At 56.2% G+C, this 21,885-nt stretch overlaps 1 protein-coding gene across 1 annotated transcript; it reads left to right on the forward strand.

The window, feature by feature from the left end:
- Nucleotides 1-6,688: 6,688 nt before the first annotated feature.
- On the forward strand, nt 6,689-8,777 carry LOC132334840 (bolA-like protein 3). The gene is given in 5 exon segments (XM_059861024.1): nt 6,689-6,757; nt 7,218-7,240; nt 7,242-7,318; nt 7,523-7,611; nt 7,888-8,777. Coding segments are annotated over 5 exon segments (285 nt in total). The 5' UTR covers nt 6,689-6,727; the 3' UTR covers nt 7,954-8,777.
- The last annotated feature ends 13,108 nt before the right edge of the window (nt 8,778-21,885 follow it).

The following is a 21,885-nucleotide window of genomic DNA, read 5'->3' on the forward strand; positions in this document are numbered from 1 at the left end:
TGCAGGAGCTTTTGCTGTAGCACCTTGAGAAAGCAGCATTTCAATCAGAGAGGGAGGGGAGGAGCCTCAGGAGTCAGATGAGCTGGGCTGGACTCCTTCCCTCAGCTGCAAGAGCTTTCACTCTGAGTCTTCTCCTTCTCTAAAAGCAGGAAGTTTTTAAACTTTTTCAAGGCAAGTTGTGCATCAGAGAGAATTTCTACTGCCGGGAGACATCCCAGTTCCCTTTCATGTAATGTACTAATTAATGCATTGACCCGTGAGCATGGGAGAAGATTTTCCCCATGGTCCCTGCCCTGGTCAGTGGCATGGATGCAGGATGAGGTGAGGGTGATTCTGGCAGTGTTTGGAGAATAGGCCCCTCCAGGTCCAGCTGCACTTTGCTCCAAGATGCTCTTCTGCATCCATTTCCATGCTCAACACCTCAATCTCTCCTGTCTTCCATCCAGGCTTTCAGTATCCTGCCACTCTCAGGTGTGCTGCAGCCAGGACAGAGCCAGCAGGTCTCCTCCACCTTCTCTGGCCACCTCAGCAGCACCTCCAATGTCACGGAGCTGTGCCACATGGAGGGAGGCCCCACCTGCGAGGTGCTGGTGACCGGGGAGGCCTCAGGTGTCAGCTCCTCCCTGAGCCCCCGGGAGATCAACTGTGGCTCTCAGGCACCTCTCAGGGACAGGTGAGTGAGCCTTGCATGGGTTACTGCTCTGCCATGGGTTCTTGTCCCTGCAGGGCTTCCCTGCTCCAAGGACTCTGAGCTCAGAGGTGCTGCATGGCAAAGGCCAGAAGCAACACAGGGATGGCCACTCTGAGCTCCCTGGCTCCCAAGAGAGGAAGGACCTTCTTCTGTTGAGAGAGAACATCATCTGCTCTATTGGAGTGCTGAGCCCTCCTGGCTTAGCTGCTGCCTGCAGGGAGCTGGGCTCTGGGCTTGCCTTGGCACTGCCTCTGGAGGTGTCTTGAAGTCCATGGTGTTGAGTGGCATCTTCTTCATCATCTCCCTTCTTCACCAAAGCAGTGGGATTGTGGGATGGGCAGGCATGGGGCACAGACCAAACCTTGCTTTGGGTCCTGCTCCTGCCCCAGATGAAGTCCTTGCAATGCTGATCTGCCAGGTTCTCCTTGTGGTGGGACAGCACCCAGAAAAGCTCATGTCCTTGAGGCTCCCCTTCAGCTGCAGCAGTAGGCAAGCACAGGAGAAGCTCAGCTCCAGCAAGGCAGCCCAGCTCAGGACACACAGGCCAAGTGTGGAGCTGGGAGGGGAGGCTGCTCAAAGCAAGCCTGTGCATCAGGACTTCTTCAGGCCAGGCTGAAGTTGGTTTCATGGGGAGGAGATGGATGAGGCTGCTTCCAATGGTTTCCACGGCAGCCAGCCCTGGTTTGCTTGGTCACAGCTGGGTTCCAGCAGGAAATCTGGCTGCCAAGAGCCTGTCTGGCAGGAGAGGAGTTCCTGCAGCCTTTGCTTTCTGACTGACAGGATTGTTCTCATTAAGGAGCAGGCTAGGAGTCCTTAAAACCGAAGATGAGGGACAGAGACTCTCTAACTAATTGAAGTCAGACAGTGGTGTGTTTATTAACACCGGCGGGCGGCACCAGAGCCGTCCCTAAAAGGCGTGACCACGCTGCCCAAGGTTCTTTGCCCTCTCTTTATTTCCCAAGATCTTACATACAATACATCTGCACAGCCCCAGCCCCTCCCATCCCTGCTCTGTATTCAAATGAGGCCATTGGTCCTTCACACCTGTGCAATTCTTCTCTTGAATTGGGTCGGTGGTCTGAAATTGGTCAGTGGTTTTAAGGGATGAAGTCAGGAATGTCTTCATCAGGTCTCTGTGACCCTCTGGCATGATCCAAGGTCCCCTGCTTAGTGATTGATTGACATCAAGCCCAGGTGCTAACCATTGTTCTACTGGTTTCAATTTGTTCTTGGAACAGTTCACTTACTCCCCTTCCTTCTAGAAAGAAGCTCCTAATGGTAAACAATGGAACAATCAGCTCCAGCTTAAGCATCTCATAATCATTAACCTATGGTCTGCCTATCTACCTTACATCCTGATCCATGGGAATTGCTTCTAACCCTCAGCTGAAATCTTAACCCTTTAAAATCATGCTTCAGCTGTGCCCGGGGAGAAGGGGCTGAATGAGCTGAGTAAGAATGGTAGGAGAGAGAAGCAGATGTGAGCAATCTGTGCTCTGCTCTAACCTGGGAAGCCAAGAGACAAAGGGCGTTTTCAGCACCAGCACAGAGAGCTGGTGGATCAGCCTTTGGCACTGGGCTGGAGGGCTCTGGCTGAGCCTTAAGAGGGAGCTTGCACAGTCAAGAGCTGATGATGGCAAAGCTCAGGTTTGGCTGGTCCTGGAGGTCCCCTTCCACCAGTGCCCTCACTTGGGATGTTCCCAGCCTCTGTGGGTTGAGGAGAATTCACGGAAATGGCCTCAGGGTGAAGGAATGAAGTGCAGGGCCAGCCAGGACTGGTGAGCCCAAGTTTCTGGTGGGACTCTCAGCCATGTTTTCTGTTTTGTCTGCAGAAGGGAACTGAAGCAGCCCGCTCAAAAGCTTCAGGAGGAGGCCAAAACCTTAGAGGAAGAAAAGAGGCAGAAGGAGGAAGAGAGGTGGAAGAAGGGAAAGAAGGGAGTTTGTGTGGGGAAGCAGCCTCCAAAAGCAGAGAAGGGGAAAAGCAAACCACCAGAGATGAAGGAAACCAAAATCCCAAAAAAAAAAACAAAATCCCCTGAGAAGAAGGAAAAGAAAGGCCCAGAGAAGAAAGAAACCAACGCCCCAGAGAAGAAGGTCACCAAAGCCCCACAGAAGGGGAAAGCCAAAGTCCAAAAGAAGGGGGGGAACTGAAATTCCAGAAAAACCACATGGGATGGAGAAGGACTCCTAATTTTTTTATTCACACAACTAATTATACTCAGTTTATTAGACATCTTGTTTAATTTTAGCTAGTTAACAAATTTCTTAGCAGTTTTTCTATTATTGTTTAATAAATAGATTTTAGTTGTGCATCAAATCTCTCTATTGTATTGTTTTTCTGTTCTCTTCACTGATTCTCATGGCACAAATCCCTTGTTCTTGCAGGTGCATTTGTTTCTCACCCTCAGAATAGATTGTTCACAAAGTCTCATTCTCAAAATCGCTTCACTTGGGAACTTGTAACTGCTTAGCTGCACTCAGAGGAGATGACAGGCCAGCTGTTAATAGAGCAGAGCAAGGCCTGATTTCATAGGGCCTTTCTTTTATCAATTTTCTACCTGTCTATGGCATCTCCCCCTTTTTGTTCATTTAAAAAAGGCTCCTCTGTTCTGACGTTGAAACTGCTCACTCTTGTGAGGGTATTATCAAGGTTATCACTGGTTATCTATTAGATATGGGATAAGATAGATAAAGAGCAATTACAATCAACAAAACTGACCAAATTCTATCAAGTCATTGACACAGGGTTTGGCAGCCTGAGAAAACAGAAGAATAATGTCCAGTGTCTCTTGGGGAAATGGAAAGAAAGGACCATTGTTTCCAATTAGTTGAGAAGGATGAGAAAGTCCATTAGCTGGAAATGTTGATCTTTGCCATCCCTGAATGTCCTCCTGGGAGCTGGAACAGAGAATAACTGGAGAAGGTCAGTAGGAGCACTGTACCATGAGGGTGCCATGAGGCTTTTGTTGGCAAAGTGCCTCTGTCAGTTTCCAGACCCAGCCATGTCTTGGCAGTCCTCCTCCTGCTCCTACTCTGGCCACAGAGGCTGCAAGGTGATGAGGTTATTTCTCTTTGCACTGGGCCTCATTTTTTCAGAGCTGATCAGTGTCTGATGGAATGAACAGGTGACAGCTTTGAGCTGCTGATGATAAAACACAGGCACATCTTCTCCTGAAGGTAATGAATCAATTGGGCTTCACTGTGGTGCACTCAGTTGGGATTTAGATGTGGTGAGCTTTTTTCCAAATTTCTCATGTAAATATTGCATTATTAAGAATGATTAGTTGTCCAAATTTCTCATGTCCATATTGCAATATTTGAACGTTCTTAAGGCGTTCATTCCTCTTCTTTTTTGTTTTCAAGAATGAGATGCATGTCTTTTGTTATGAGTATGAAGCAACATCACAGTAAAATAATACATGCAGTGGACAAGAAACTTACAGCAATTAGGAATAATTTGGATACAACAATCAGGAATATTTCAAATAGCAGGCAAAGCTAACAACATAGGTGGAATTAGGTAAATAGCAATCTCTGAAATAATGTACCATCATCCCAGAGTCTGCAAACAGCTGACAAACCTCCATGCAGGGGGGACTTGGATCATTATTTCCAGACAATAATTCCCAAGCTCCCTTTAAAAATAGTTCAACAGTCATGTCTAGAGGGTCAGATTGCCAAGTGCAAGCCACTCAAATCTAGTTTTGATGCAGAAAACATCTGGCTCTGTTGGCAAATTCCTGTCCAGGCAGAGCTGAGGCCTGGCCACCACCCAAGCTCTAAGTGGGAGAGAATTCCCTAAAGGTAATTTAAAACAAGGCTCTAGAGAATGGCACTTAGGAGTGAAGGTCTGGGGGTGACAGACTAATGAACCATCCAATAGCTGTCTCCTCCAAAATTCCCCCAGCACAGAGATGCTTTAAACCCAGCAAACTGTTGGAGTGGTTCTGTAATAATAATTGGGGCTGCATCTGATTCCTTAGAGGAGATCTCACAACACCATCAGTTTAGAGGAGGCTTCCCACAGAGCTGAGAGATCATTTCTTGGAACTCTGAAAAATCCTTAAAAATGCTGAGACAGCCCTGGGTCAAACCATGGAGGATTTTGGTGGGATTTGGGGCAGATTGTTTGCTGTGTATCCAGAGTGACTTTGGGCAGATTTGGGGCCTGCTTGGGGCAGGTTTGGGGCAGGTTTGTTGCTGATGTTGGGGTTTTTCTCCCGTTTGCCCAGCTGTGGGCAAAGCCCTGAAGCACATCCTGTTCCTGCCCCAGCTCCTGAGGAGCCCAAGGAGCTGATGCTCTCCATGCTCTGCCCCCAGGGAGATCTGTTTGGTGGGTATTCTGGTGTTATTTGGGATTTATTTTGGGTTTTTTTGGGGGGGATTTTTCTTGGGGTATTCCAGCGTGATTTGGGATTTATTTATGGATTTTTTTTTTTGTGTGTGATTTATTTTGGGATTTTTTGGGACTGTTCCGGCGTTATTTGGGATTTTTTTGGGGTTTTTTTAGGGATTTTTTTTGGGTGTTCTGGCACATTTTGGGATTTAGTTTGGGATTTTTTTGGGATTTTTTTGGGTTGTTCCAGATTTTTTTGGGATTTGTTTTGGCATTTTTTGATTGATTTTTTTTTGGCGGTGTTCTGGCACTTTCTGGGATTTATTTTGGGATTTTTTTGGGGATTTTTTCTGAGGTGTTCCAGCATTATTTGAAAATCCCAAATAATGGGATTTTTATTTTGGGAATTCTTTGGGGCTGTTCCTGCGCTTTTTGGCATGTTCTGGGGATGGCGGCAGCTGCGGGGGAGGCACCAGGGGGTCCCAAATCCTTTGGGGTTCCTGGCTGGGCTCGGCTCTGGGGTTACTTGAAATGAAGTTTCGGGGTGGATCAAGGAGCGGTAGAATTTTTTCCCACGTCTCAAGGCAATAAGAATAATTAATTAAAGAATTAATTAACATGTAATCAAACTGTAGATACTCCTAGGACAGGAAATCTATGCCGATAATTTTATTTTGTATCATTTTCCCTTTCTCTCTGTGTTGTTTTTCACCCTTTTCCCTCTTTTTCTTTCCACCCATGTTTCAATAAATTTATTTTTTAGGATTCCTAAAAATTGCAAGTTTGGATCCTCCCCTCCGGTTTTGGTTTTGTTTTTTGTTTTTTTTTTTTGTTCTGTTGTTGTTTATTTTTAATTTGTATTTTATTCTGAGTTGGGCTGTGTTATTATTCCCGATACCTTTAAAATATTGTGGGTGTTTTAATAAATTTTATATTTATTTTTTGCACTCAACACCAGGCTCGGCTGCAATTCCTGAGGGATTGGGGTTTTGGGATGGGAGTTTTTGGGGTTGGGGGGGTCTGGGAGTGGGAATTTGGGACAGGATTGGGGTTTTTGTGGTTGGGGTTTTTGGAGTTGGGATTTTTAGGATTGGGGGTCTGGTAGTGGGAATTGGGGGCAGGATTGGGGTTTTGGGATTGGGATTTTTGGGGTATTTGGGATTGGGGTTTGTGGGGTTTTTGGGGTTGGGGATTTTGGGGTTGGGGTTTTTAGGATTGGGGGTCTGGTAGCGGGAATTTGAGGCAGGATTGGGGTTTTGGGATTGGGATTTTTGGGGTTTTTGGGATAGGGATTTGTGGGGTTTTTGGGGTTGGGGTTTTTTGGACTGGGGGGTCTGGATGGAGTTCTGGGCATGGGAATTGGGGGTCCTTTGGGGGGGAGATCAGGATGAGGGCCCATCTATGGGATGAGAGGGGGGATGGGATCATTTTGGGATCCTTTTGGGGGTCGGGATGGGACCCTGGATATGGGAATGGAGTGGGGGGAGGATGGAACTTTTGTGGGGTCAGGAGGGGAACCTTTATGGGGGCAGGAGGGGACCCTTGGTGGGGACCCTTTGGGGGGCGTCGGGGGGGCGGGCCCTCTCCTGGTCCTCCGAACCACCAGGGGGCGCTCGTGGGGTGCAGCGCTGGCCCCGCCCCTTTTGTCACCGGCGCGCTCTGATTGGCTGAGCCGGAGGTGACCCCGGCGCGCCCCCGGGATGGCGGCGGCGGGGCTGAGCCGGGGCCCGGTGAGTGTCCGTCAGTCCCCTGTCCCTCTGTCCTTGTCCCCGTCTCCCTCCCCCTGCTCGTGCTGCCCTCCCGGCCCGTTTCCCCCTGTGTCCCCCCGGTGCCGGTAACCGCGGCCCGCGCTCCCTCCTGGTGTCCGTCCCCGGGCCCCGTTCCCCACCGTCTCCCGGTGTTCCCCCGTTCCTTGTACCGCTCCCGGTGCTGCCGCTCCTCACAATGTCCCCCCAGCACAGGTAACCCCCCCGCCCCTCCGCAGGCCCCGTTCCCACCGCCCGATCCTCCGGTGATGGCAGCTCCCATTCCCACCCCTCCTTCTCCCGGTTCGCCCGCATCTCCCGGGGTTCCGCAGCTTCTTGTGCCCCTCTCCGGTGCCGGCAGCTTCTATTTCCCTTTCCCCTCCCCTCCGCTCCCGGGGCTGTTTTTAGGGGTCCCCCCGGGGCTCTCAGGACCGTTTCCCCCCAGCTGTTCCTGCGCTGCCGCTCCTGGCGGGGAGTCGCGCCTGGCGCGGCTGCTGCGGGAGAAATTCCCGCGGGCTTCGGCCATCAAGGTGGTGGGCATCTCAGGTAGGGACCCGCTCCTGCTGGGCCTAAACCCGCTCTTGGTTACCCCAAACCCAGTTTTTTTTAAACCCAGTCAGTCTCCATCCCCCCCAGGCTGCGGGGACCCCCAGACAGGGCAGGAGTGTGAGGGTGCTCAAGCCTTGACTTGAACTGACTTTAATTGATTTTAATTGACGTTAATTGGTGTTAATTGTCCCGGGTTCCCAGGAGGCTGCGGTGACATGTATGAGATCCACGTGGAGTCGGAGTTGTTCCGGGAGAAGCGCCCGGTGCAGCAGCACAGGATGGTGACCCAGGTGTGGGGAAGGGGGAGAGGGAATGGGAGAGAACAGGGGAGCGAGGATGAAGAGAGGGAAAGGGAACAGCTGGAATTGGGGAGAGGGAATGGGGAGAGGGGATGGGAAAGAGGGAACGGGGGAGAGGGAATGGGAGAGGGAGCAGAGGAGAGGGAATGGGTGTGAGGGAATGGGAGAGAGGGGCTGAGGGTGCAGCAGCCCTGGCTGTGGGGCTGTGGCTGCCGGCTGAGGCTGCTCCAAGGCCAGAGCCGGCCCTGAACCGCGCTTGCCCCGCAGACGCTGAGCGAGGAGATCACGCACGTGCACGGCCTGCGCATCTTCACCTCGGCCCCCAAGGGCTGAGCCTGCCCCGAGCTCCAGGAGGGGCCCAGGGCTGCACTCCTGGGCGTGAACCCCACCCCGTGCTGTGTGCTCAGTCCTGGGGACGGTTGTTGTTATTATTATTATTAGCCTTGGAGCCCAAAAGGGCCCTTGAAGGAGGGTTTTGGAGCCCACGTTCTCAGAAGGGTCCTTGCAGAGGGCTTTATTCCCCAGCGGGAAGGGCTGAGGGGAGTGGAGAGACCTGAGGGAAAGGACTGAGGGGAGCATACAGGGCTGAGGGAACGGGAAGGAATAAGGGAGAGGACTGAGGGAGCGGGGAGGGCTGAGGGGAGCAGGAGATTGAGGGAACGGACTGAGGGAGCAGGGAGGGCTGAGGGGAGCAGGAGATTGAGGGAGTGGGGAGGGCTGAGGGGAGCGCGGCCAGGCCGAGCCGGGCTGCTCTGAGGGAGCCCCACCCGCGCCGCCAAGTCTCGCGAGAGCTGCGGGAAATGGCGGGAATTTTGTGAAGGGGGCGTGGCCCTGTATTGGGCGTTGCTGCACTGCCACGCCCACTCGGGGGCGGGGCAAGAAATGAGCGCGGGAACCCCAAAAGTGGGAGTGGGACCCCAAAAAAATGAGCCCAGGCAGACCAGAAGTGGGGCTGAGACCCCCAGGGACCCCTCCCCATGGGCCTGGGAGCCCCAAAAGTGGGGCTGGCTTAGGGTTAACCCCGACCTCAAACCCAGCCCCAACTGCAGCCCCTTCCTAAACCCACAGCCCTAAACCAAACCCCACCTTTAAGCCTGACCTTACATTCAGCCCCCAATTTTTATTATTATTAGCCATTAAACAAAATCCATAATAAATGTCACATTTTTATATAAGGAATAGTAATTAATATAAATAGTATATATCATGTATATAAAGTTAATATAAATTATAAATACTATAAAAATAATAAATGATATAATAAATTGTAATAAATAATCAGTCCACGCCTGGTTTGTGCTGTCAGATTTTACTGAATTTTATTTATTTCAGAGCCTGGGGGCACTCGAGAGGTCTCCATCCATGTCACACTGGGGGCACTGAGAGGGACTGGGGGGGGCCTGTGCCTCTAAATCCACAGAACAATTAAATAATTAAATAATTAATCACTTGGAAAGCCCCTGGGTGTGACAAGGATGGAATCTCTGGCTGCCCTGTGCTCCCAAGCCCAGGGGTTTGGGATTTGTTTGCATTTTTATCTCAAGTGCTACTTGGGAGAGCAAATAGCAGCTAAATAAGTAGCTAAAGTATCAGCCAAACTAACAGTCAGCCAGATAAACAGCCAAATAATCAGCCAAAATATAAATCAAATTATCAGCCAAATTACGAGCTGTTAGAATTCATTTCTGCCCTTTTTCTTTGCCTGGTGCCCCCAGACGCTCCAGGTCCATCCCCTCTGCCTCTGGGGGGTCGGAGGGGGCCCGGGGGGTTCCCCTCCCTAAATTCACTTTTCATTTCTGTCCCCTCCCTTAAGTAGGGGGGGGTCCAATGGTCCCCCAGTTCAGGGGTGGGGACCCCCAGCAGCCCCCAGGTGTGACAAGGATGGGCACAGCCCCGGGGGGGGGGCTGGGGCTTTGTGATTTGTTCGTGTTTTCACCTCAAGTGACTCCTTGGGGGCGTCAATATCAGCCAAAACTTCCCACAACTTGTAAAATTTGATTTTTGTAAAATTGGATTTTTTTTTTCCATGCGTTGTAAAATTGATTTTTGTAAATTCTAGTTTGGTTTTTTTTTTCCCCATCTGTTGTAAAATTTGATTTCTGTAAATTCTGGTTTCCATTGCCCAGAGCCTGGGGGATGCTCAGGGGCTCTCTCTGGGCCCAGGGCTGCCTGGAGGGGCTCTGGGGATGCTGCCCTGCCCCTCTCACCCCGCAGGATGCTCGGGGGGGTCTCCACCCTTCTCACCCTTGAAGGACACCGGGGGGGGGGGGGTCTCCATCCTCCCGCCATTTACAGGGGGTGGGGGTCTCTGGCTGTCTTTTTTGGGGTCTCCATTTCTACATTTAGGGGCACTGGGGGTCTCAGCCCTCCTCACCTCCCTCAGGTGGGACAGGCTTGTCTCTGGCTCCGGTCTCAGTCCTCTCCCGTTGAGGAGAGCCCGGTGGGCTTGGTCCTCCCCCATGATGGAGGGCCCGGTGGTCCCGGTTCTCCTCTGTTAAGGAAGGGCCCGGTTGGTCTCGGTTGTCCCCCGTTTAGGAGGGCCTGGTTCGGGGTTCAGCTCCACCCCGGTCCCGTGCGGGGATGAACGGGGGGGGGTCAGATCATCTCCGTCCTTCCCCATTACCGGGAGGGGCCGGCTCGTCTCAGTTTGTGTTTAATTTAATGAGGGGGGGGAAGGGGGGTGGGGGTCTCCGCAGCCCCGCTGCTCCCCAGTTCCCGGGACTGTCTGTGCCCACTGTGGAGATAAGAGGGAGTCAGGTTATATCCAGCCGCTTCCCGTTACCGGGAGGGGGCCGGATCCTCTCCGTTCGTGCTTACCGTGATGTGATGTGGGCGGGGGGTGGTCTCTGGAGCGGAGTGTCCGGTGGGGTCTCCGGACCCTTATCGCTCCTCCGCTGTTGGGGGGTGGGGTGGGTGTCAGATCATTTCCGTCCTCCTTCCCTTACTGGGAGGGAGTCGGATCCTCTCCGCTCGTGTTTACCGTAATGTGTGCGGAGGTGGTCTCTGGAGCGGAGTGCCCGGTGGGGTCTCCGGACCCTTGCTGCTCCTCCGCTGTGGGGGGCCGGGACCGTCTTCACCTGAGCAGGGGGGTGAGTCAGATCATCTCCGTCCTCCTTCCCGTTACTGGGAGGGGGCGGATCGGCTCCGTTCGTGCTCACCGTAATGTGCGTGGGGGCGGTCTGTGGACCAGTGTTCATCGCTGTGGTTCCCCCGACGTCCAACGCCGCGATCCTCCGGTGTTCGGCCGCCCCAGTGTCCACCGCTGCGATCCTCCGGTGTCCGGCCGCTCCGGTCCAGGGGCTCTGGCCGTTCCAGTGTCCACCGCTGGGATCCTCCAGGCTCTGGCCACTGCAGTGTCCACCGCTGGGATCCTCCGCTGTCCGCCTGCCCTGCTCCAGGGGTCTCCGCCCACTCCGGTCCGCCGCCGATCCTGATCCCGAACTCAGCCCCCTGCTCCCGCCACCCGTTTTATATACCCAGCCTGAGCCACGCCCCCACACAGGACAGCCAATGGGAATTGAGAAAACAGCATGGGGGCGGAGCAACCAACAGTCCGCATTGTGAGCAAACAGAGGGGAGGCGTGACCAAAATGCAGACGAGCGATCTGATTGGTCGAGAGGCGGAGGGTTCCAAAGGGGCGTGGCCCAGGGGCAGGGGTGAAGGCGGGGTGGGGGCGGGGCCACGCTAAATTCGGGATTTTGGGAGCATTTCCTGCTTGTTAATAAAAGATATTGGTATTTTTTCGCTTTCAGATCTTCATTTCTTCCCGATGAAAAGTGGAATTATTGGAAACTGGAATTGGTTTATTGGAAATTGGGATAACCGGAATCCTAAAGGAGGATTCCAGGACATTAAATTCAATTTTTAAATTTCTCTGACACCCGAATGAGGACAGATTCCATTAATTCCATAAAATTCCAATAAATTCTTTACTTCTTTTTTCTACATGTTGCGTCCCTGCTTGTTAATAAAAGACTGTTATTTTTTCACTTTCATCTCTTCATTTCTTCCCAGTGGAAATTGGAATTGGGAAATTGGGATTATTGGAAGTTGGAATTGGATCCTTGGAAATGGGGATAATTGGAATCCTAGCGGAGGGTAACTCACGCCATTAAGTCCAATTTTCATTTCAGTTTTCTCTGACACCAGGACGAGGACAGACTCCATAAATTCCATGACGTCACAGCACCAGGAATGACGAAACCGAGGCTCTATTGTGACACGGCAGGCGTTCCACACCTGGTGGCACCCAGGGCAGAGTCGTGACAACGGAACCTCATGGGACTGAGGGGTCCCAGCCCCATGGGAAGGGTCTCTGGGGGTCCCAGCCCCATTTTGGGGGAGCTTGGGTTTATGAGGAGGAGTCTCTGGGGGTCCCTCTCCCATTTCTGGTGGTCCCAGGCCCACAGGGAGGGGTCTTTGGGGGTCCCAGCCCCATTTCTGGGGTGCCCAGGTTTATGGGGAGGGGTCTATGAGTGTCCCATGGCCACAGGGAGGGGTCTCTGGGGATCCCAAGCCCATTTTTGGGGTGGTTGGGTTTATGGGGTGGGGGTCTTTGGTGGTTGCTACCCCATTTCTGGTGGTCCCAGGCCCACGGGGAGGGATCTCTGAGGGTCCCAGCCCCACTCTTGGGGGTCCAAGCCCCACTCCTGGGAGTGCTCTGTGATTTGTGCGAGTGGCGAGTGACGCATGGAGCTATCAAAGAACAGCCACGGCACGTAATGTGTTTTTTGCCAATTTTATTTTGTCCCTTACCTTTGGCAGGCCGGGGTGGTGGCCAGACCCCTCCGGTTTGGGGGGCCCGGCGTGGTCCCTCGGTGCCCCGGGTTGTTGGTCCTTACCTTTGCTGAGCCGGGGTTGCTGTCTGACCCCCCCCAGTTTGGGGGCGCTGCCGCGTTCTCCATCCCCTTACCTTGGGCAGGCCGGGGCGGTGGCCGAGCCCCCGATCTGGGAGCCCGGCGTGGTCCCTCGGTGCCCCGGCGGTTCTCGGCCCTTACCTTTGCTGAGCCGGGGTGGTGCCGCTGCTGGTGCCGCTCCCATTCGGAGGGGCTGGTACCGAGAAGGCGGCAGTGAGAAGAGGCGCAAGGACGGCGAGAGCGGCGCATCGGTGGGTCCCCGTCCCTCCCAGCCTCCCCCCAACGACCACCCCGTGCTGGAGCTCCGGGCTGGCAACACCGAGGGTCCGGCCAGTGCCAAAGCTCCAGGGCTGCTGGTTCTGCGGGCTCGGCTGGTGCTGCGGCTCTGGTGTTGGCAGCTCCGCTCTCCTCTGCCTCCTCTGCTTCCTCTGCTCTGCTGCCTCCGCTGAACCCGAACTGATCCCACAGCACCTGCTCCTGCTTTATATAGGCAGGTTTAGCTCCGCCCCCTCACCCGCAGCCAATGGGAGCAGAGTGCAAACAATGGGGGGTGGGGAATAGAGCAGGACAGAGCAATGTGATTGGCTAAGAGGGTCCCGGGAGGGGCAGGGCCTGGGTGCACTGGGCCTGGTCACCAGGAGCCTTCACATTGCCTTGGGGCAGGGCCAGGCCAGGGCATCTCGGCCCTCCTGGCCCCGGGGGATGCTCCGGCCGGTGCCCTCCTTCCCCAGGGTCCGGCGCGGAGTGGGCATGGCTGCCAGTGTCCGTTGTCGTTGCCCTGGGGGATGATCCGGCCAGTGTCTGTCCCTCCTCCTTCCCTGAGCTGGGCCCCACGGTCAGGGCACCCGGCTGGCTCTCTCCTTCCACATCCCACCGTGATCCGGGACCAGGCACAGAGGAGCCCGTGCTGCTCCCACCTCCCTCGCAGCCACACTCCCCAGGGGTGTCCCCGTCCTGCCCAGGGGCCTGGGGCTGGCACTCGGGTGGGGGCTGATGACGCCGTTGGGATTAAGGCAGGAATTGGGGCTGAGTTTGGGAGCTGGAGCTGAGCCTAGGCTGGAGTTAGGGCTGAATTTGGGATCAGGGCTGGGGTTAGAGCGTCCATGCCCTCCCCGAGCCACCAGAGACAGGGACGATGCTTTGGTGCTGCTTGGACACGGCTTTGTTCAGGAGGGAACATCCATGGGCAGCTCCCCCAGCGTTCCGGATGGGACAACCCCCTCCTGGCTGCAGAATGCACCGAGGACATCCAGAGCAGCTTGGGAGGGGGGTTCAGAGCCAGGAAATTGGGGAGCCGGGCAGCTCCTCCTCAGCGCTCCGTCAGGGGAGGCTTCGTGCCCGGCTGCTCCTTGGCCGGCAGGAGCTGGCGTGGGTCAGCCACCTTCACCTTGAGGGTGCCCTGCAGGGGGACACGGGGCAGTCAGGGCATGTTCAGGGGTGCCAGCGGGGTATTTGTGGGGCGGCGCTGACCGGGAAGAAGGAATGGAGCAGCAGGAGCAGCAGGAGTGCCACCAGCCCCAGGCCGAGCCACAGCAGGTAGCGCCAGCGGACGCCGTGGCGGACAAGGCTCAGTGGAGATGTCAGCCACAGGAACGAGGACTTGGGGTGCCTGCGGGGACACCGGGCTCAGCCACCGCCTGTCACCTGCCCACCAGCCCCTCCTGGCTTGCCCCGGGCTCACCTGGGCTCAGGCAGGGTCGGGTGCTTTTTGGGCTCCTCCCGGCCCTTCCCCACCGGCCGCTCCTCGGCCTCCTGCGCCAACAGCAGCTCCAGGCTGAGCTCCAGCTTCCCCTGCGGGGCGGTTGGACCTGTCCCTGCTGTCCCCCAGCCCCGTGTGGGTGTCCCCAATCCGTTCCCAACCTACCAAGAGCCGCTGGCCACCGTCCTTGTGCACGGTGCAGGGCCACCAGCCCCGCGCCCTCCTTCTGCAGAACAGGTTCAGGGGCGAGCGCTGCCGCGCCGGGGCACGGCACCAGCACCAGGAGAGCCAGGTCAGGGGGAGCCAGAGCCAGGAGAAGCAGGCCAGGGAGAGCCAGGCCCGGGAAAGCTGGGCCCGGAAGAACCGGGGCAGGGAGAGCCAGGCCCAGGAGAACCAGGGCAGGTCCTGCAGTGTGGCCCGGCCCAGGCAGGCGCTGCAGGCCGGGTGGGGCAGCTGCATCAGCTCCAGCTCCAGGATCCCTGCAGGACAGGGCAGGGGACAGCTCTGTCACTGGGGGGAGCTCCTTGTCACCTGGGGGAGCTCCTTATCACCAATGGGTGCTCCCTGTCCCCACTGGCTGTCCCCTGTCCCCTGCGGTGTCCCCCCGGTGGTGACACGGGCTCTCACCCAGCAGATCGTCCACCTTGAACTTGTCATTGTCCCACACCTGCAGGATGAGCTTGGGCAGCACCTTCAGCAGCATCTCGTCCAAACCCCACACGTGCTCCTGCCCGAGGACACGGCAAGGTCGCACGTGTCCCTGGGCTGTGTCCCCACTCTGTCCCCTCTCTGGCTGTCTCTGACCTTGCGGCGGATGGCGCAGAGCTTCTCGGCCACCAGGAACTCGAAGGGGAACACGAAGCGCCAGTTGAAGGCACCGCGGCCGTTCAGGGAGCGATAGTGGATGTCAGTGTGCTGCTGCTGCTCGGAGAGCCCATCCAGCCACCTGCAGGGACACCGCTGTCACCTCTGTGCCACCCCCCAGGGGACACTGCTGTCACCACTGTGCCCACATGGATGGGGACACCCTGGGGTGACAGGGACCCTGGGGATGGCTGATAGGGACCCTCTGGTGACAAAGGACCTGCAAGGGGCTCTGGAGTGAGCAGGACAGAAGCTGGGGGGTGACAGGGGACATGATGGGGACACACCCGGACACGTAGATGTCACTCATGCGCTGGCCCAGCAGGTTGATGTCCCCAGGATCCATGTCCCGCATGTTCCACACCACGCAGCGCAGCTCGTACCTCGGGAGGGGACAGGGACGGGTCACCTTCCACCCGGGGTGGCCCTGTCCCCACGGGGGGTGGCCCTGTCCCCACAGGGTGTCCTGTCCCTCACTCACCCTTTCGCCTTGTGGGGGTCGATGTTCACAGGGGGCCCAGGGGGGCCAAGGCTGGTGGGGAAAATGTCCACCCACATCTGCACCTTGCCCTGGGGACAGCAGGACAGGGTGGCACCAGCCCCATGTCCCCGGGTGTCCCCCAGTGTCCCCTCTCTGTCCCCACGGCCCCAGGCTCCTCATCACCGCGGGGTTCCTTTGTCCCCCCAGCACCTGTCCTTGTCACCCCCTGGCCCCATCACCCACTCCTGGGGTCCCTGGCATCCACCCCAGCGTCGCTGTCCCTGCGATGTCCTCATCCCCACGTTCTCTGTCACCCCAATGTCCCCATCACCCCTCCCCGCCAGGTGTCGCTGTCACCCCCAGCCCGATGTCTCTGTCCCCGGCGTCGCTGTCACCTGCTCCAGGCCGGGCTGGGCGCGGCTCTGCAGCCCGCGGGTCTCCAAGTGCTCCGGGACGAGCTCGCACAGGTTCAGCACGTGCAGGGCCAGGCGCTCCCGGGGGGCCCGGCGTGTCGCGGCGGGGGGTGGCCCCGCTCAGTGACACCGACCCACCTGTCACCCACCCGACAGCCACCTCACAGACCCCCCCCAACACCCCCAAATTACCCCAGACACCCCAGACCCACCCAGATACCCCAAACCCCCCCCCCGATCCCTGGAAAACACCCCAGACCCCCCCCAAACCCCCCCAAACCCCCACCAGACCCACCCCACATGCTCCCAAACCCCACCAGATCCCCCCAAACCCCCCACACCCCCCCAAGCTCCCCCAGTCCCTCCCCTCACCCAAGTGGCGCAGCTCGAAGCGCTGCCCGCTCAGGCTCAGGGCGGTGCCCCCGCGGCTGAAGCGGGGCCCGGGCAGCCCCCGGGTGCCCGCCAGGAGCTCCAGGGCCCGGCTGGGGCACAGCTGGTCCCGCCAGCACGCGGGGCCCGCGCTGGGGACAGGGCAGTGGCACCTCTGCTGGGAGTTACCCCTGTGCCCGCCCCTGGCCCTCTGTGCCATCTTCCTGTGCCCCCCAAACCCTTCTGTGCCCTCCAAACCTTCCTGTGCCCCCCATCCTGCCCCTCTTCGTGTCCCAATTCCCCCTCTGTGCCCGCTCCGTGCCATCCTCCTGTGCCCACCATGTCCCCTCCTGGCCCCCCTCCCAGCCCCCCGTGTCCCCTCCCTGTCCCTCAGGACAGGGAATGGTTCAGCTGGTGGCACAGGGAGTGGGACAGGTGAGGACACAGGGACATGGCAGGACAGGGAGTGGGACAGGTGGTGGCACAGGGAATGGCACAGGGATCTGGTGGCACAACAGCACTGGGAATGGTGACCTGGTGAGCGACCCCAGTGCCCCCTGGAGGTGACAGTGACACGGGCCACCCGCCCCGGGGGTGACAGTACCGCACCTGCCAAAGACGGGCTCCAGGGTGTTGGGCACGTACTGGTCCCGCTGTCCCAGCGTCTTCTTGCCCAGCGCCACCCGCACGTAGCGATCGCTCTGGGGCACGGAGGGGACACCGCGGTGACACGGCCGCTCCGCCCCGCCCGGCCCGGCCCCGCGGGCGTCCCCGCTGTCCTCACCAGCCCGGTGACATCGCGGGGGGACAGGTCGAAGGCTCGCACGACGTAGACGCGCAGCAGGCACGGCTGCGGCTGGCGGGGCGGCAGGCGCTGGAAGCAGCGCGGCGCGGGGGCGGCTCCGCCCTCCTGGGGCACGGGGTAGGTGCGGAACAGCCCCTGAGAGACCCTCGGTGCCCTCCGGGGGTCCCGCCCCGCGGCCACGGTGTCCCACGGGGAGGAGGGCTTCACCCACCTTGAAGCTGCCCACGGGCTCGGGGGCACGGCCGGGTTTGGAGAGGGGGAAGGTCTGGCAGAAATCCTGCAGCCCCTCGAACTCGGGCACCGCCTCCAGCTCGCAGCCGTAGATCTGCGGGGCAGGGCTGGCCTTGGATCAGACCCGGGGCTGCTCCCCACCGCGGGCCCGGCCCTTTCTTCATCCTTGTCCCATTCCCTCCTCATCCTCATCCTTGTCCCCTCCCCACCTTCATCCCTATCCCTGTCCTCACCCACTCCCTTTATCCTCCCTGTCTCTGTCCCCATCCCTGTCCCCAGCTGTCCCTGTCCCAGTGCAGGTCCCAGGCTCTGGCTCACATTCAGTCTGTCCTCGTTGGTTCCCCACGGGAATTTGGGGTCCTTGTCCTTCATGGACGCATAGAATTTGCTCCACCAGTCCTCCTCCATGTCCTCATTCTGATGAAATTTCTGGCAAAAGACTAAGGAAAGAATCCTGTGCCTTGCCCCCAGCAGGCACTGATCCCCCGAGCCCCAGCAGAGAGCTGCAGCAGGGCTGGCATCAGCCCCGGGGCAGATGCAGGAGCACGTGCACTGCTCTGGCTCTGGGGCTGCTGGGGCCTTGTCTTTCCTCCCCTCCCTCCAAAGTCTCACGTCCAGCCCATAAACATTGCTGGCCCAAGGCTTCTCCACCAGCCAGCAGTGATGTTCTCCCCAGTGGCAATGGGAACAGCTCAGCCCATCACTGCAGCCAGAGGTCCTTCATGAGCAGAACCTGAAGCAAGTTCATCAGCTGTCACTGCTGACATGAACAAAGCTCAGCTTGCCAGATGTTCTCTTTGTTTTTGTGTGTGATGCATTCATCACCAAAGTCCCCAGAAGACACTTTGAAGTGACAGATTGACCAGCAGCAAAGCACCAAGGCCAGGAACTTTTGTTTGCTCAGTGGGGCTGTAGAAGAGCACAAAGCCCAGCAGCTGCTGGGCAGAAGCACTTTTCCTCTGGGCTGTCCCTGAGCACCAAAGCACAGAGTCTTGTGTTTGTCAGGCAAGAGCTCTTTACCTGGTGACCAATGCTGATTGCTCCTTTTGAATCCAAAGCATGCACAAACACAGCTGCATAATTATTTCCAGCACATTGCACAGAGTTTGTCTGGTGGGCCAAGCAAGCAGTTACCAGTCTGCATGACCACCCAGAGTCCCAGACTGCATTGCTGGTAAATACACAGAAACCTCCTGTTCTGTTTCCTTGATGTGCTCCTGCTGATGGTGCTTCATTGAGCTGGGATTGGACCCTTCAGACTGTAAATGGCATCCTCCTTTTGGGTCTTGTTTCCAGGTCACTGTATTGCTCTAATCTGCATTTTCACTCTTTCAGAATTTTAATTGCTCCTTTTCTTAGAGCAGCTCTCATTGAAATGCTAATGAAATGTGTCCTTTTTGGGCTAAATCAGAATGTTTTCAATGGAAAAGAAACCGAAGAACCACACAGCAAATTCAACAGTAACTATTCCTTGGTCTTCAAGAACTGCTCATTCAGCTCAAAACTGGGACACTTTCTTCTGTGCCCTGTGGTTTGCTCCGTTCCTTGTGCTTCCATCAGGCAGTGAGCTGAGCAAAGACTCCCCTTTGCTTTGTTCCAGGGGAAGAAATTATCCACACAAAGCTCCACGGAGAAGCTGTGGATGTCAACGTTGGGCTGAGCACAAGTTCCGTGGAGCTTGACAAGACTTTCATCACCATGTCAAGCCACAGAACTGTGTTCATTGAGAACAGGACTAACATCACAGCCCACTTCCAGTGGAAGGCTTTTCCTAGTGAGGAAGAAGAGAATGAAGAGAAGAGGAGGTTGGTTTGAAAGATGCATTTCAGTGAGATCCATGGCCCAAGAGTGAAACTAATGTTTGGCCTCAGGGGGGTGTTGGTGCATTTGAAGGGTTTAGGCCAAGCAAACCATCCCTGGCACTGGGGTGTGTGTCCCTGGCCTTCAGGAGCTCAGCACTCAGCATTCCAGTTCCATTGATACTCCAGCCAGGGATGGCATTTTGGGAAGGAAAGGTCGATTGTGATGACTGGATTTCCTCAGGTTCTCACTGGGCTCTTGTCTCTCTAATCTTCTTCCTACATGACCTGGCAACATCCCTAAACATTTCCTGAATTGCCAGCCCCTCTTTCCAAAGGTGATACACCCTCTTCTTTCCCTTAGTTCCTTCAAAAGCATGGTCCAGGAGAAGATGGCAAAGGTGCCAGAAGACCCCATGCTGTTCTCCCATGACATTTTTTCCATGGAGCCAATGGTAAGTGATAGCTGAGAACCTCATTTTCCTCCTCCTCCTCCTCTTCTATTTGCTCCTCCCAAGCACCCTGCCCCCGTCCCCCTTCCCCCGGCTGCAGTCACTGGGCAGATCCTCAGCTGGCCCCATGTGGTGGGAGGGAGGACATGGAGTTTCTGGAGTGGCTGCAGAGCTCCCTGCTCAAAGCATTTGTGCCCTGCAGGCTCAAGGCAGGGCTGGGAGCCTGACAAAGCCGAGCTCTGCTGTCAGGCTCGAGCTGCTCAAGGCACTGTGTGCGTGTCCCTGCAGTGTCACAGGGAGCAGTTATTGCAGGCAGGGGCTCCCCCAACACGTGGGGTTCAGCAGAGGCTGTTGGAGCACTGCCAGCTCACACACTGACCTTAAGCTTGCCATGGTTCCCTGGCAAAAGGAGGCCAAATTCAGCCCAAGGGTAATGCCAGAAATGCCAATCCCCTCCTGTAAGCATGCCTTGCACTATTTCTGAGTCTGCCTTCCAGTGTCATCTGTGAGCCTGGACACCAGGATGCAAGGTTGAAATGGGCCTTTGGAGTTCTCCTGCACACAGGGACACAAAACCTTTTCCTTTTCTGGTGATGCAAGCAAACTGCCACGTGCTCCCATCAAGCAGAGCCCTGATTCTGAGTGCTGGCATTGTGAGAGATGATGAGTACCTGGTGTGTGCACAGTGCAAAATCCCTTCTCATCTTGGAGTAAAGCCCAGAATAATCCCAACCTCTGCTTTCTTTCAAAACAGCTTAACTAATATTTGCATTTCAAGGAAGGGCATCATGTTCTCTTCTTGATCACTCCTATGGCCCATCTAAGGCCAAGAGCCACCAGTGCACAGGGGCAGTTGCATCCCACTGTGGCTGCCAGCAGCATGATGGGACCAAGAGCTTGTGTCAGAGCAGCAGGAATCTTGTGGAGAGTGGGAGCTGATCAGCTGAGCATTGAGAGCTTCCAGCGCTGGGTTGAGCTGGGTTTGGAGGGTTTCCTTGGCTCCTTGGGTGGTTCACTCATCACTGATGCTCTGAACAAAGGCTTACAGGAGTGTGGTTGCAAACAAGCAGTGTGAAGTGTGCAGAGCAATGTTTTGCTGTCTCTCTCTGTTGTAGGAGGGAGAAATCGGGCCGAATTGTTCGGCTGAAATCAAGGTGACCTTCAAACCCTTGGAAGCACTGGAGTATGGAAGTGTGGCTTACTGCAGCATCTCAGGTGCAGCTCCTTTGCCCTGCTTCTCTGCCCCTCAGTGAAGCCATGGTGCAAGCCTGAGCCCACTGGGCTCCCATGGAACTGCTGGGAAGAGTCCCTGGTCAGCAGGGCAGTGCTGGCACATCCCCCCTGGCCCTGCAGCTTCCAGGGAGTCTCCCGTGCCAGGCCAGGACTCAGAATGCTGGGTCTGCCTTACTGATCCCAGAACAGCCCAGGCAGTGCAGGGAGAGGTTTTCATGCCGTGGCTTTGCCAGCATTTCCTCAAAGGCCAGAGAGCTCCAGAGCAGAAGAGCTTTAGTGAACAATCACTGAGCCCCTCCAGGCCCCTGGCCTCCAGGATGGGTCCATTTGACATGGATCCATCATCAGGTGGTCGGAGCTGAGTTAGAAATGGGCTCCCTGAGCCTGGACCACCTCCCAGTGCCCAGACAGCAGCAGAGCAGAGGTGGCTGAGCCCCACTGAGCCCAGGCTGTTTGTAGAAGGAGCAGCCTTGGCCAGCACCTGCTCCTCTCCCTGTGTGGCAGTTGTCACTTTGCAGCTCTCAGTCTGTGCAAATAGAACACAGTGCTGAGTGTCACAAGGGGAGGACTTGGGCAACAAAGTCCTGTGCTGCTGGGCCAGGGAGTTTGGTCATTGCCAAACTCTGTGTGAGCTTTGTGTCTTCACTGAATGGATTTCAAAGCTGCTCTGGGTGCATGGGAAGGAAACCACAGAATCACAGTATGGTAAGGATGGAATGGACCCTAAAGATCATCTAGTCCCAAGGCCCCTGCCATGGGCAGGGACACCTCCCCGTCCTGGTTCTGGGCAAATCTGGGAGAGAACCCCCAAAGGGGCTCCTCTAGGAAATCGGATTCTATCGCCCCTCCCCCAACCGGTCCGGGAGAAAATACCTCCTTGGAGAAAAGTGGAAAAAACTGTTTATTAAACAAGAAAACCTAAACAATATTAAACAACAAAACCCCTTGCTGCTCCAAAAGAGATGACAAACCCAGAAAGTCCCCTCCCCAGATTCCAGTTCAGCTCATTCAGTCCCTTATCAGTCCCTCTGGCGCTGGAAATGCCGTGGCCCAAGCCTCGGC

The sequence above is a fragment of the Haemorhous mexicanus genome, chromosome 16 (assembly GCF_027477595.1).
Source record: "Haemorhous mexicanus isolate bHaeMex1 chromosome 16, bHaeMex1.pri, whole genome shotgun sequence".
Taxonomy (NCBI): Eukaryota; Metazoa; Chordata; class Aves; order Passeriformes; family Fringillidae; genus Haemorhous; species Haemorhous mexicanus.